Source organism: Fukomys damarensis, unplaced genomic scaffold, assembly GCF_012274545.1.
Source record: "Fukomys damarensis isolate Sample0158 unplaced genomic scaffold, DMR_v1.0_HiC HiC_scaffold_30, whole genome shotgun sequence".
Lineage (NCBI taxonomy): Eukaryota > Metazoa > Chordata > Mammalia > Rodentia > Bathyergidae > Fukomys > Fukomys damarensis.
The window spans coordinates 19,315,773-19,332,241 of NW_022900942.1; the positions used below are offsets into that span (position 1 = coordinate 19,315,773).

The following is a 16,469-nucleotide window of genomic DNA, read 5'->3' on the forward strand; positions in this document are numbered from 1 at the left end:
ACAATGAAAGAATAAATGCATGTCATGGAGTTTATAGTAATTTGCTACAGTAGCTGTAAGATCAAATAGTATCCTTTGAAGAGAATTTCTCTACTTTGATAAAGTCTAATTTGTTTAATTTATGACTTTTTAATAAACGTGCTTTTGAATTATTTGTAATAAATCTTTATTAATGATGTCACAAAGATTTTTCCTCAGTTTTTATGCATGATTTGTGACTTTGTATATGGTAAAGTGTAGATCAAGGCTATTTTTACTCCCCAAAATGAATCCCCAAGTGTTTTGGAATAAAGATAATTTTTTCTCCATTGACTTGATTTTTGAGTTGTGCATTTTAAGTAGGCGTGATAAACTAAAAATGTAAATAAGGGTCAAAATGTATAGTTGATATTTTGTAATAGGAAGAAAAGGTCTAAAGGTATTAGGCAAATGGGAGGGTAGGGGAAAGGTAAAAAGAGAAGAAAAAAATAAGAGAAAAGGAAAAAAAGTAGGAAGAAAGTCTTTGTAAACAGGGAAGGTTGGAGGGGGAAAGGGAGGCTAGGGGAATGGGGAAAAAAGAAGAACCAAGACCAGCCATATAAAAGTACAAGATCCCAATGATGCATGCAACTGTATTGTATATCTTTACTGTACAAATATAAATATTAAAAAAGAAATAATCTCCCTCCACCTTTCCTTTATAAAAGTTTAGGGGTTTGCTTCTTTTGTTTGATTTTTCAGGCTTTACTATACGCAAATGCTTTACTGGGCAGACCTCACTGAAAAAAGCTACTATGCCCACACCACTGTCGGTGCATGCCCAGTGCATTCTATTCTCGGAAAGGATTGTGATCAATGACACATGACCTTAGGTCAGGAGATTGTCTTCTAATTTTGACACCCCTACCACCAGTGCTTTAATTCCTAGATATGCGTATCTATGACCTTGATCAGATAGATGTCTTTCTCAAGCACCCCTACAGAAGCATCCTTTCTGGGTGAAGCAGTTAAAATACTGAATATGTTTTCTACACTGAGTATGTTCTCATTAGGTTTCTGCTCCTACTTTTTCCTCATGATCTCCTCTATTTTGGATTCCATGAAAATGACTAATTTTTCTTTTCTTTGTGCTTTGTTTCTTCTTTTTTTTCCCCCCTCTTAGTTTGTGGGGATGGAGATATCTCCCTGTACAACAAGATAATTTCTGAGTCTGTTTTGATCTACTTGACCTTTGGCTAGTGTGCTTGCTGTTCCTTGGAATATGTGGTCAGCACTTTCTGGTTTTTGGTTTTTCTTTTCTTTTTTTTTGTTTATTGGTACTTTTTAAGGTACACAGTACAGTTACATTCATCATTGGAATTTTGTGCCTTTACATGACAGATCTTGGTTCTTATTTTTTCCCACTACCCCGGCCCTCACTTTCACCCCCTGCACCCTTCCCTATTTGCAAAGAATTTGTTTCCATTTTTTCCTTTTCTCATATTTTTTTCTTTTGCCTTCTTTACTTTCCCCTACCCTTCCCACTTCCCCTACTCTTATAACCCTTTTCTTGCTATTTCACATTATCAATTATGTAATTTGAACCTTATTTACACTAAAAGCGTGCTGAGTTTTCTTAGGGCTCTCAATACACATGCTTATCCAAGAATTCACTCTGATCTTAATTATGTTTATGATGAATATGTGGTCAGCACTTTCTGGTTTTTGGTTTTTCTTTTCTTTTTTTTTGTTTATTGGTACTTTTTAAGGTACACAGTACAGTTACATTCATCATTGGAATTTTGTGCCTTTACATGACAGATCTTGGTTCTTATTTTTTCCCACTACCCCGGCCCTCACTTTCACCCCCTGCACCCTTCCCTATTTGCAAAGAATTTGTTTCCATTTTTTCCTTTTCTCATATTTTTTTCTTTTGCCTTCTTTACTTTCCCCTACCCTTCCCACTTCCCCTACTCTTATAACCCTTTTCTTGCTATTTCACATTATCAATTATGTAATTTGAACCTTATTTACACTAAAAGCGTGCTGAGTTTTCTTAGGGCTCTCAATACACATGCTTATCCAAGAATTCACTCTGATCTTAATTATGCTTATGATATGTAGTGCATATTTGTGAGCACTTTTTAAATTAATTTTATTGGTACTTTTTTTTTTTTTTTGGTTTGTTGAGACAGGGTCTCACTATGTAGTATTTAATGTATACAACATAATGACATTGATTGGTAGAAATTTGTATCTTACATAATCAATCTTGGTTCTTATTTTTCCCCATTCCTCTGTTTTCACTTCAACCCCTCCATCCCTCCCCATCTGCAAAGACTGTTTCTATTATTTTTCATTTTCTCGTATTAATTCCATCCCCTTCTTTGCTTTACCCTACCCCTCCTATTTCCCCTTCCTCCTCCCCCCCTTTTTTTTGGTTTGTTGAGACAGGGTCTCACTGTGTAGTTTAGACTGACCTGAAACTCACTATGTAGCCCAGGTTGGTCTCGAACTCACAGAGATCCTCCTGCCTCAGCCTTCTGAGTGCTGGGATTACAGGCATGGGCCACCACACCTGGCTATGTCCCTTTTCTTCCTATTTCACATTATCTATTATACCTTTTAGTCCTTATTTACACTTTCAGTTTCTCACAGTAGAGAAACTATTTGGCATTTGCACATGTATGTTTTATTTATATCACTTAAGAGCCTCAATGTGCATCCATCTAGCTATAAATGTCTCTAATTTCTCATTCTTCATAGATGAATAGTATTCCATTTTATAAAAAGCAATCCAAATTTTCTTTATCTAGTCTCCTGTTGTTGGGAAATTGGGCTGCTTCCAAGATTTAGCTATTACAAATTGTGCTATGAACATGGATAAGCGTATGTCTCTGTGGTATGATTCTTTTAATTATTTAGGACAGATACCCAGCAGGGGAACAGCTACATCAAATAGGACTTCTAATCCTAGATAGTGATTGTAATTCTTTTTTTTTTTTTTTTTTTGTAGTACCAGGGATCGAACTTGGGACCTTGTGCTTTCTAGGAAGGTGGCAGAACCACTGAACTAAATCCCCGGCTCCTATAATTCTTTCATTTTTGTGTTACTTTAATCAGCTAATCCAAAACTTTCCAGCTCAGGTTCTTCTCTTCCAGTTCAGTTGATATCAGTGCAACTATTTATTTTGCTGAAATAAAAACAACTTTACTAGCATTGTTTGTTTTAAATTTTACTTTTATTTTCAGTACTTTAGAAAGTAAAGTTTTACTGTCTTTTAGATTCAATTACATTAGGTATCTGGTGTCTTCCTTGCCCTCGCTCTTCTATATTATCTTCTCTTTCCACTGGGTAAATTTCAAATTTTCTGTTTAGTAGCAATTTTCAGTAATTTGATCATGATGTTCCTTGGTGTGATATTTTCCAGGTCTGTGCTCCAGTTCTTTGAAAATATTTTGATCTGTGGTTTTCTAGATTTTACCTGTTCTAAAAACCTGTGATTATTCACCTATGGGATATTTCAAGTTGTCACCAAACTTATCGATTTTTCACTAATTTTAATAAATAAATAAAATTTCATAATCAAATAATTTTTTATGTTTTAAGTTTCACTCTCCCTTTTCTGAGCTATGGACAATGTCATTATCATATACAATGCATTTTCCATTACCCAAATTTCTTCTCTTTAGTGTGAATCTTTATTTTGTTTCTCATTTCTGTTATCAGGCTTAATATTTCCTCTTACTTCTTGAGTATATAAATACCACTGTCTTCATATATGAAAGAAACTAGCCAGTGATTTAGCTCAGTGGTTCTGCCACCTGCCTTGAAGCACAAAGACCTGAGTTGGATCCCCGGTGCCAAATAATAAAAAATAAAAAATAAAATAACTAAAGTCCTAACTGACTAAATAGTTACCTGTATAATTTGTGGGTCGGTTTTAATTCATTAACATATCATTGGTCAAGTTTTCCTGCTTCAATGAATGTCTGGATAATTTAATTAAATGGTAGACATTAAGAATTTTCTCATATTTTGAGTTGAAGGTTTATTTTCCCTATAAGCACTCCTTAGATTTATTCATAGACAGAATTAACATTGTTGGAACATTGACTCTTTACTGTTATGCTTTTCAGGTTCCTGGAGAAACCAGGGAACTTTTCGTACTAGAATAACATTTTCAAATTGGTTGGGAAAAATCTACCAACACCCTACCCCTTAAACATGAACTACCAGTCTTAAAATATTTCTGCTTATAGTAGATATTATTCTTGGCTTTGTGGGCTCTAGGCATTTTTCCCTCTAATGCTTTCATGTGATTATTCCCACAGGTAGTGAGGTAGTATCTTCACAGGTATTCTATGAGCATTAATCAGTTGAATAAAATCAGTTAATTTTTTAATAATTTGATACTCAAATATTTGCATTATGTATTATATTGTTCATCCTTCCTGTTTCTGCAATAAAACATTTTCCAACATATTTTAGTCTGTTCATTTGTTTTGTTTCCATACTCTGGTTACTAAGAAAATATAGAATTGAATATATAAAAATAAAAATATAGAAAGGAATTTAATGTTAACGGAAGACTATTTTTTTCTGTACTTTAGCCTAAGATATTGAATTTCAGTTTTATATAGTTGTCATATATCATAATACTAGTGTGCTTTATCTACTGTTATGATTTGTCGATGGTGTTGTAATTTGTCAAATACTTCTTACATCCATTGAGATTATATAACTTTCCCCCATCATTTTGATGCAGGATTCTACTGATTTAAATCTGAAATTGAACCACCTTTCCATTCTTTATATAAATCACATTTATAAAACACATTTCTTTTTTAGGAAGAAACACAACATGGATTAATTTGCAATTATTTTTTCTGGATTTTTGCCTTTATGTTTATGAGACCTATTGCTGTTTTAAAATTGACATTCTTATCTACTCTTGTTAACTGTGTTTTATGGCCTCATCAAATTAGTAGGGTATGTTGACTCCTCTTTGTCTTTTGGAAGAATTTGTGTAAGATCGGTACTATTTATTTATTATTTTATGTATTATAATATCTCTGTGGGTATGGATCTTTTAAAATATGCATTATACAAAATATATTTAGTAAAAGTGCAGTTGCCATTTAAATTTTTTTATAACAGATTAATAATTTTTATTTTTACGTTTCATCTAAGTTGTCAAATATATCATCAAATTTTTTCACAGTATTATTCTCTTATACCCTTTTAAAACTTGTAGAAAACATACAATTATTCTCTTTTCATTTAATATTAATTTAGTCCACCTGTTCATGTTTTCCTTCACCTTGGCTAATTATTCATTAATTTTATGGATGTTTTCGAACAATGAGCTTATTCTATTTTTTTTTTGTCCTTTTACTACTTTTACTGACTTCTCTTAAGTTGGCTTCATGTATTTTTAAACTCTATAATACATTTGCTGAAGTTAAGGACTGTTAGACCTTACAATGAATATATTTATTTTATCTTTGTAAATATTCTTTGTTATTTCATGAGATGTTCTTTATTACAAGGTTTACTTGAAATAGTTATACTGCTTCAGCTAACTTGTATGCTTTTTTAAATTTTTATTTTATTTTACTCCATTCCCCCAAGTACCCTCCCCTCCCTAGTTAAGAAGCTTCATTTCCATTTGTCCTTCTATTTTCACTTTTTTTTGTTCCTTCCTTTCTCTCCACCTCTTTCCTTGTTCCCCTTTCCGTTTGAACACATTCTTCCCATTTCAATGTATGATGGATGATGGGAAATGGATATGATTTTTATTTATACCTCTTCTCATCATTTTTCTTCTAATCTATCTCTATATATAATTAAAGTATATCCCATTGTAGAGTACATAGTTGGGTTAAATTTTGACTGGTTATCTACCAACCTCTACTTTGTATTCATGAAGTTTCATTAGTTCCTTTCTAACAGTGTGGTTAATTTTGTAATTCCTGCCATACAACTTGAATTCATGGTTTCTTCCAACTTTCCATATGTTGTCCTGTTAATAAAGTATTAATATTATTTCTCTGTACATTTTTTATTTCTTTGTTGTTACTGTTCTAGTAATTTAAATGTGCATTTTATCACAGTAGTCTAGTGGAATTACTGTTACATAATCTTATACATAATGTAAGAAGCAAGTACACGCATTTCCACTTGCTATCTCTTCCATGTCCCATTATCATCTTGAATTTTGTTTCTTTATATCCCATAACATGTTATTGCATGCTCAGTTTTCAAAACCATTAATAAGTATAATAGCCTTTTATTTTATTTACATAATTAATATTTATCCATTATTACTTTTTGTAGGTGCATGTGTCTTTCAGTTGAAGATTTTTTTTAAAGCTTTTTTTTCCCAGCTTTAATTGAGTTTATTGGTACATTTTAGGGCAGGTACAAGGGTAAAAAATGAGAACCAGCTGAAGATAATTTTAACTCTTGCTGCTGCTAAACACTCCCATTTTTCCCTTATATGGCTCTGATTCTGTAGAAAATATAATTATAGGTTAGAAGTTTTGCTCTGAAAATTTCAAGTATGCTACCTGCTGTCATTAGTTTTGCATTACTTCTAATGAATATTGAATGGGCATCGTTATTTTTTAGATTTTCAATACTGATTTTAAGGTTTTTCTTTATATTACATTTTTATTTTATTTCAACATACTTTAACATACTTATCACGTTATTTTTGTTGTTTTCACTTTTCTTAGTATTTGTTGTTATTTGGGGGGAGATATTTTTCTCATATAAATTTTGAAAACTTACTCTCTTTTAAAAAATATTTCCCACCTTTCCTTATGTGATCCTAAGATATAGATTATCTCATAATAGTATATTATATTTTCTATTATATATTATGTAGATAGATATTCTCATGAAATAGTGAAATTCTTTACTGTTTAAAAAATTATTTTGCAACCATTGGTTTCCTTGTTGCACTTAGGTTAGTCTCAGCTGAAGTGTTTCAAAGCCAAAGGTATTTTCTTCTTCATCGTTTAATATTTTCATAAAATCAACATGTGATTTTTTTTCAAGTATTATGTTATTAAACGGTTCATTCTTATTACTGTATTTTACTATGTAGTCACTGAAATATTCAACTTAGGCAATGAATATCCAAATCTGTAAATTTTTAAAACGATATGGCTAGACAATTCATAATAAATGAATCTGCTGGCAATATATTAATCTACCAATAAATAGTAGTATCAAAATTGATCTCCATATTGTTAGACACAAAATATAAAATGATTTATGTAATTTTGAGCTTCAGGATGACAGGGAATAGGAGCTACATATTACCATTGCAGTGACTTTGACATATTTTAATTTGCAACTAATCAAACCTGTATCGATATTTGTGAAGTATATTAGATAAGGAACCCTATCAAATCACGCCATAATGATCCAGTTATCCAAATCCAGAATGCAGAAAACACGACGGAAACAAATGACTTTGTTCACTATATATTTGGAAAGTAAAGTAAAAAAAGAGAATGAGAAAGCCGATGCACTGAATGACACTTGATGAATAGTTTAGTATATGAAAATGTATTTGTAATTTCAATGATTGGTTTTGACTTTTTACTTTATTTCCTTTTGGTTTTTGGGATAGGGTCTCACTTTATAGTAGCCCTGAATTCACCATTTAACTCAATCTGGCCACAAACTTGAAGCAGTCTTCCTGGCTCAGCTTCCTCAATGCTGGGATTACAGGCATCTCCACAACACCTGGCCAATTTTCATTTTTAAAGTGTGTACATACACCCAAATATGGAGCCTTTATGGTATGTGTGTGTGCGTGTGTGTGTGTGTGTGTGTATGTATGTATGTGTCTTAAATTATTAAAATTATTGACATTTGAAATTTGTTTACTATCAGTAAGTGCGCCCACATGTGATGATATGAGATTGATTATATTGGGGGGGTATTTAGAGACCGGGTCTCACTGTGTAGTTGAGACTGACCCAGAACTCACTATGTAGCCAGGGATGGTCTTGAACTCACAGCAATCCTCCTGCCTCAGCCTCCTGAGTGCTGGGACTACAGGGGTGCACCACCATGCCAAGCTTATATATTGGTAATTTTTAAAACTAGGTAGTGAAGCATATGTTTTCATTATACTGTCTAATTATAGCTATATGAGAATATTGTTATAAGTCAACAGAAATGTTATCAGCTAAAATATAACACATATTTTTCATATCAGCACTAGTATAGTTTTCCAAATTTATAAAAATATTTTTCATAAATAAAATTAAAAATTAGTTACCAAAATACATATTTTAGTAACATTTAAATAATAGATGTATGCATTTAAAATATTTAATTTAAGGATGAATTTCATCCTGAATTTTCACCTTCTTCTGAATCTCTTCATTAAGAAAATTACTAGAATACATCCGCTCCAAGAGACTACAGAAGGAACACAGCATTCCTGAGTTCTTTCTTAGTGTTTTTAAATGACTCTTCCTAACAAGAGCACAAGTTCTAAAAACATTCTGTCAAGAGATGTTCATAAAATATTTTCAGCATATTCAAAAGAAGACTATGCAAAGAAACTTCTAACTCAAGATCCTATGGCTTTGCTGTTGATTACGTGGTAGTAAATGATTCTGTGGAATTCACTGAATTATTTTTCTTTATGAAAGCCAAAGAAATACACTCCATTTGCTTTTATGTATGTACTGTGTTGATGTAGGAAATGCAAAGCTATTCAATTACATATAAGGATGAGAATTACCAATCCTGAGAGAGACAATTGGTAAGCTCTCCCTTAAGTAAATGGGAGATTTTAAATGTAAAACTTTGGGGCGGGGGTTTAACTCAGTGGCTCTGCTGCCTGCCTCGCACATGCAAGGGCCTGAGTTTGATCCTGGGTACTGACAAAAAGTAAATGTAAAATGTAAAACTCAGTATGTCTGTTTTGTGTTTTAATATTTAAGTAGTAGAAGATAGTTTTATATCCATCTTACGTACTATAAACATTGATCCCTTTCCCCCAGACACCATACTTCTGTGTTTATTGTCTACAAATGTCTTTACTTCCTTAAGATAAATGCTTCTTTTCCATATCTAATTATAAAAAAAGTAAAAACATTGTACAGAAAGTCTAGTCAGAATATTTTAATCTAATTGATTATTAAATATCAGTTTTTACTCCTAATATTTTATTCTGTCTATTCAACTGCATAAGATATCACATTTTGTGAATATAAGAGAGAAAGTTTAGTTCTATTGAGTGAAAAAAAGAGACACGTATGACTTTTATTTCTCCTTGCTCGACTATTACTTTAACAATCTACCTTGAGTTTTTTACTAGGACAAAAAGAGGAAGTAAGCAAATTAAATGATAATAAAAATTCTATGTCAGTGTCAGCTGTCAATCAAGGAGACTGCTCCAATAACTTTTCAACCTTCAGGCAGATTTATGACTGCAGTTTAAAACAAATGATGCCTGAGCAGAAATTTGTAATTATTCCAATTAAATTACTGGCGAGCTACAAAATATAATTGAGTCACTTAATGGGAAGATAAATTAAATATATGCTTCTTATTCTACTTTGTCTTAGATGCAGAAGTTGTTACCTGTCTTTAGCAATTATGTAAGAAATGTTATTTCTTAAATATCAAATTTTGTTTTCTTATGCTTTAGGAATGTAAAAGATATTTAAATTTTAAATACAAAAGATATAAAGGAACACAAGATTTTTGTTGGCAACATCCGGTTTCCTATGAAGAGTAACAGCTGGAATCCAGAGACATCAGAATGGATTGTGGTATCTTCCTACCTTTTATGCTGGGAATTCCTCTCCTATGGCCTTGTCTTAAGGCAACAGAAAAGTATAAAACTGAGAAGGTTAAGCAACCAGCGGGATATCATTTGAGAGTGAAACGTGGCTGGGTGTGGAACCAATTTTTTGTACCAGAGGAAATGAACACAACTAGGCATCTCATTGGACGGGTACTTATTTTCTGAAAGTGTTTTACTAAGGGGCACTGTAACAACTTCACACAAATGAGTTAGCGAAGTCTTACTGTTTCATGATTTCCTTTCTTTTTATTTTTCCTCATGAATGTTGAAACCTCAAACATAAGCTGAAATTACAGATTTGGAAGCACTTTAAATAGTCATTAAAATCAAGAGGAAGAGAGAAATTACTAGATTCCACATTTTACTTTAGCATCCTTTGTGCATCCTTTAGCATCATTTACAAGCTTCTGAAAATTTAAATTTTTTTTTTGGTAATTGGTCAAAGAAGCCATATGGAGTCAAATACTATTTACCAACAATACCCTGATTTTCTGTTAAGTAGCTGTTGATCAACCTCTCATTCATTTTTACAGAAGCAAATTAATACAATATCCTTTTACATCCAAGGAGCTTCAAGAGCTTACATATTTCATTTGATTCGAGAAGTTGAAGTACAAAGGATAATTATTTTCATTTTCAGAAGAATGCATTTTCAGAAAGTTTTCTTTGGGAGATGATCTATTTATATTTTTGATTTTCATAATTATTTGCTTTTTTAAAAACATAGGTGATTACTATATCATGTCTTTTTTTTTTCCTTTTCCAGGAGGCTCTTTGTCTAGATGAATGAACTGAAATAAGTTTAATCGCTAATTAATTTGCATTAAAATTAAATTGGGCCCGAAGGGCAAAGTACTCAGTATTTATTAAGTGTCTTTTCCTAGCATGTTCAAAATTGCTGTAGTTAGGACGATGTCCAGATTCCATGGAATTTCACTTATCTTTTCAGCCAAATGTATATGAGTACATTCAACCAAATACTTAACTATTGGGCAAATGGATTGCGAAACACTAGTTTGTAGATGTGTGTGCACGCCTGCTACAAACATTACTTCTCCTCCTATATAATTTTTTAAGATGTCTGTAGGTAAAGCATGGGCACAGATCACAAAAATGTAGCTGCCATTAAGTTCCTGATAGTTATATCTGAGCCGTGCTAATCACGTTTGCAATGAGTTTCACAGGATGTCACTACACAGGGTGACAAGCAAGTAACTGGTAAATATGAGACTGGAGGAAAGTGCACCCACGTAATTTGAACAAATGCCGCCTTTGTGGTTGGCACATTTTCTAGTTGCTTTTATTTTTGCTGCCCCCTACACCACCCTCCATTTTGCTCCTGTAGTAGATGGATTTTGTTTATCCCTCTTTTCATTCTATAGCATCTGTTTTTGAAAGACAATGGTGGTGCCAAAATGGCACTCAGAGGGCAGGAGGGCCAAGGAAGAGAGCGGTGCTCAGAGAAATGAAGAGAAAGGCACATTTGTTCACTACGTAGCAGGCCAGGTGGAAGTCACCTTCCAGAGTCGGAGCCCAGTTTCTAAGTTTGTTCTCATATTTACCGGTTCTTTAGCCAAGGCAGGGAGCGAGCAGAATTTTACAGAAGCAGAACTTAGCAAAGGGAGGTGGAGATAATTTTGCTTTTGTAATTTTTTTGCGGTTTGTCTTTAAGACATAGGGAGATAAGAGGTACAGGCAGGTGGTGCTTCAGCAATTCACCTTTTGGTCACAGTGACCTCCGTGGGTTTAGCAGGAAGGACAAGCCCTGAGACCCTCAACAAGGAGACTGTCAGTCTCTGTTTTGTCCTTTGCTGCTTTCCATTTCTGCGCTCCTCAGTCCCAGCGCTGTGGGAGGATGAAGCATGGCAAGGGCTATTTCCAGCCCAGCCAGGGCAAGTTTGTGTTTTGGTGGGGCTTTGTCTCAAAAAATAAAAAAGGGCTGGGGATGTACTGTCGCTCAGGGTGAAGGCCTCAGGTTCAATTCACAATACCAAACCGATAAAACGTTTTAAAAATGTGGAAATACCCTAGTAGATTTTTGTCCTGTAAACAACTTCGTGTGCTTCAGTAACATACAGATGACTGGTTTAAAAATAGAGATCTGTAAAGGATATTTAGGTGCTCATAATGAAAAAGCTAGTAAAGACAAAATGTAACTGTAGTATCCAAGAAAACTTAACTTTTAATTCGTTTGTTAAAACTGGTTAAAATGGATAAGTACAATTAAGTGAAATTTCAAGTGATTCAGGTTTGCCAAATTGAAAATGGCTACTTAATTGAGAAAATATATTTTAAAGAGAAACATAATAAATTTCACAATATTTAGTAGGGTCAAAAAAAGTGTTTGACAAATACATTTTGTGACCTCAAAAGGCAAGTATTAAAGCAAACTTTTTAAAATCTGTCTGATTTTGAAAATTATACAGCAACTGTGCTTATAATACATTTTTATTATAAAATATAACAACATAATTTTAATGCTGAGTAAATTCTCATACTATATCACATGCATGTGGTACCCTTAAAAATATAGACCATTCATTCTTTATTTGATACAATGATTGGAACATACATTTATTTTTCTTAATTTCTAGACATTGTAACACAAAATATTTCTCTTTATGAATAATCAAGATTACCAAATTAAATGAGAGATAGGAGAAACTCAAGCTGAGTACTAGTTTCTTTGATTTCTTTTTGTTTTATTAAGGAGCACCGATACTTAATACATTAAGATTTAAAATTAGTTGTTATAAATATGAGTAGATTTTCTCCACAATCCCATATAATTTTTATTTGTTAGTCAAAAATAATAAGTTAAAAGTCAAGCCATTGGAAAGTTCTGAATTAAGATTCTACTTCATGGTTAACTTTGTACTTTGAGAAGCGCTCTTACTTTAAAAAGCATACTCAACTCACAAATGCAAGAACCTGAGTTCCATCCCTGGTACCAAAAACAAACCAAAAAAAAGCATACTCAAGAATAATGAATCTATAAAAGGTATATCTACAATGAGGGGGTCATTTTAAAAAGTGGGAGCTCTTTATATAAAAATAATTTATTCTATGAAAAAGGGACAATCAATTCACTATACCATGGTAAAACTTGTAGTTTTATATATAAATTTAAAATTCTAAATAATTCATCAACAAAAAAAGATGAACCAATTTATTTTCATGTTTCAAAAGGAAAAAAATGTCAACACAAGAACAAAATGCACATTTGAGAAGTAAATAGATTCTATTGAAAGACAAGAGTTTATATTTTTCATTAAAATTCATAGGCTAAAGAGTATAATTGTGATTTGCGAGGTTCTGGGATTGGTTAAAATAATAAATCTACACCAAGACATGTGACAATGAAAAATTTCAAAATATTTCATTCTCCCTTGCCTTTACTAAAGATATGATTGACTGCATCAATAATATGTGCCTTGATGTTGTGATTAATGGTGTGACTGAATACAGAGAAACTTGGGAATATTTTTCTGTATAATAAATGCCTAGTGGATTGCTGAGATCATTTTCCAATTAGCTTGCTTATTTTTTTTCCAATCATGACCATGTTTTCAATGTATTCTCAGCAAAGATAATGAATATCATTGTTTAAATGAGATTAAATAGTTGATATATTTTAAATAGCTCATTATTGCCCTCACTTTGTCTAAGTCCCGTAATATAAATATTTTAGAATATAATTTCACTGAAATCACAAAACAAACTTGAACCAAGTATGTTGTGCATAATTTATGAAAAAGACATTTTTTTCAGTTACTATATTTTTCACTAGAAGTATCTTCTGGTATTTAGAGTACTAAAGTTTCTGTAGTTATTTGTATGTTGAAAATGAAAGGACCGGGGATTCAGCCCAGTGCTGTCTCGCAAGTGCAAGGTCCCGGGACAAAAAAACAAAACAACAACAACAACAAAAAAAGTCTTCTCCCTTCTCTTAATGATAGATTTAAATATTGAAGTTTATAGTTTACTTGACTTAATATATTGTAAATATTACATAGAATTATTGACTTAGAAGTACTAGCATACATGAAAACAAAACAATTAAAACCGATTTGTTCTTTTCACCATAACTGGAAACTCACTCGTCCCTCTTTGTGTTTGCAGCTAAGATCCGATTTAGATAATGGAAACAACTCCTTCCAGTATAGACTTTTGGGAGCTGGAGCTGGAAGTATTTTTGACATCGACGACAGCACAGGTGACATATATGCCAACCAGAGGCTTGATAGAGAAGAACAATCCCTCTACATTCTGAGAGCCCAAGTAATAGACAGCACCACTGGAAGGGCTGTGGAACCTGAGTCTGAGTTTGTCATCAGAGTTTCGGATATCAATGACAATGAACCAAAATTCCTAGATGAACCCTATGAGGCCATGGTGCCCGAGATGTCTCCAGAAGGTATTACATATTAATTTACTTCACATATATATTAACAATGACAACAGATTTAAAGCATTCAGAATATGTTTGGAAGTAGCTTGTTTTAAATTCTACATTAGTGCTTCCTTCCTGCTTAAGTAAATTGTTTTAAAAATCAACTATGTCGTAAAATTTTGTAAAATATTGTATGTGTTAATATCTATGTTGTTAATTTTTTACTTCAAACTTGAGAGCGATAAGGTTTAGATATTTTTATTTGCAAATTTGATAACGTTCTATAAAATATACATATGAAATATAGAAAGCCAATTTATAAAACCTAAGCAATTATATGCATCAAAACCATACTATATAAAGACAAAAAAAATGAATCTAGGTAAATACCTGTATAGCTGCATAGAGGAATTTCAGTCACGTTTCTTCTTAAACCTAATGGTATTGTTATTAATATTTTAAATACAGTAAAAGTAGAAGAGGGTAATTTTGATAAGCTGTAAAGATTGACTGCCTTGGAAACTTAAGATATCATTTCACTGGGGAAAACACTTGTGTAAAAGACTTTCCTCTCATTTAGTCTGCCAAAACTTTTTGATAGCACAATGTATACTATAGTTTAAACCCCTAGTGTTTCTTAACTGTGTTAGACAAATGTGATTCAATAATGATCATTTTAAATTATAGTAAAATATTTAAAAACTGCTTTAGTTAAATATTTGTTCATTATGAAACAACTTTAAAATATATATGTATCCACAATATATTTTTATATTTAATTTTTTAACATTTCATTTTTTAACATTCACAATTTTGAAATGTCATTTTATATTAGAATATAATTATTTAAGTACAGCCTAAAAATTTTACCTTTGTATTATGTATCAAAACACATTATCAGTTGATATAAAAATGTGTTTAAAATTATTCCAAGTTGTTAGCTAAGCAAAGAATCAGTTTTTCTTTTCCCTCTCTCTCTCTGTTTGTCTCCTCTTATATGACAACTGATTAATCCTTTTTCCGTATACTCCTAGTTTTCCTACCTGCTTCTTCCTCATCAAGTGCATGTTATGGACCTACCATGGTAGGAATATATCTTTGAAAATAGGACAAAATTGTAAAGGATGTATGGGAGTTAATTTCTAGTTCACATTTAATTATATACATAAGGAACAAATAACAAATTTTTAATAAACAGGGTCATGACTAATCATGCATGCTATGACAGTTTAAAGTATAAGTGAAGTATTATGATTAGTTGCCTGAAGAGGCAGGGCCCATTTTTGGAGTGATGATAAAAGGAGGTCAGTTATATCATACTCTAGGAAAAGATTTCCATAATAAAGTGAACAGGATCTTATGTAGTGATGTGGGAGTCCCTGACATGCAGCAAGTTTATGTAAGGCCTGACTGTGGTGGGGACTCTGCTAGGAGAAAAGACAAACATATTTCAGGCTGACTCTATTGTTAATCAAAACAAGACTAGAAGAGATCCATTTTCTTTTTCCCTTCCATGTATTCTTCATTACTCCTTTGTTTGTGCTTTGCCTCACTTGAAAGAGAGATATCATACCATCTTTAAGCTGGTGTGTGGGGAATGGATCCCTTGCAATAAGGAAGATGTACAAGAAAACAAGGCAAGAGGTGAAGAGGAAGGGAAGGGGGAAAATGTAAAAGAAAGATATTCCATGCATGGAAACTCATTAACCTTGATGAAAGTAAACATTATATGCCATAGCATGAGCTGAAATTAATAAAATCAATAAGAACGAAATTTGGTATAGGGGAATTAGAGGAGGGAGGGAGGATGGAGAAATGGGGAAGGATATTTTATAAAAGAAATAAGCAGGGTTGGAGATTTAAAGAGAAGGAAAGCAAGCTGTAGTACCTATACATACCCACTCCCCAAGATAATTATAAACTGCATGCACTGCAGGAATGTACTAGTATTTTTGTTTAATTTAATAAAGGATTGGCTGGCAAATGAATGGGGTTTTCCAGTGATGTAAGAAAAAGACAATTTTACAAAAGAAGAGACACTTCTGCCATGTACAAGGCTGCTGTGAGGTTATATAAAATTGAGGTAAATGAGTGATTGGATTTGGCAAGTTGAAAACCCCTGGTGATTTTGCTAAGAACAGTTTGGTTGAATTTTTCTTTTGTAATATGTTGGAGACTCTTCTATGGCAAAAATGGAAAGGGAAGAAGAGATGACAAAGAATTTAGCAAATTTTAAAAAGTGTTCTACTGTAGGGAAATCAAAAGAGGCACTG

General features: G+C 32.5%; 1 protein-coding gene across 2 annotated transcripts in view; it reads left to right on the forward strand.

Moving 5' to 3' along the window:
* Cdh19 (cadherin 19) overlaps nt 1-16,469 on the forward strand; it is a 107,570-nt gene that overhangs the window by 16,818 nt on the left and 74,283 nt on the right. For both annotated transcript variants that reach the window (XM_019209216.2, XM_010635437.3), the window contains exons 2-3: nt 9,645-9,953; nt 13,926-14,220. In XM_019209216.2, the coding sequence (XP_019064761.1) occupies nt 9,759-9,953; nt 13,926-14,220 (490 nt within the window). In that variant the 5' untranslated portion in view covers nt 9,645-9,758. The remainder of the gene's footprint in view (nt 1-9,644; nt 9,954-13,925; nt 14,221-16,469) is intronic.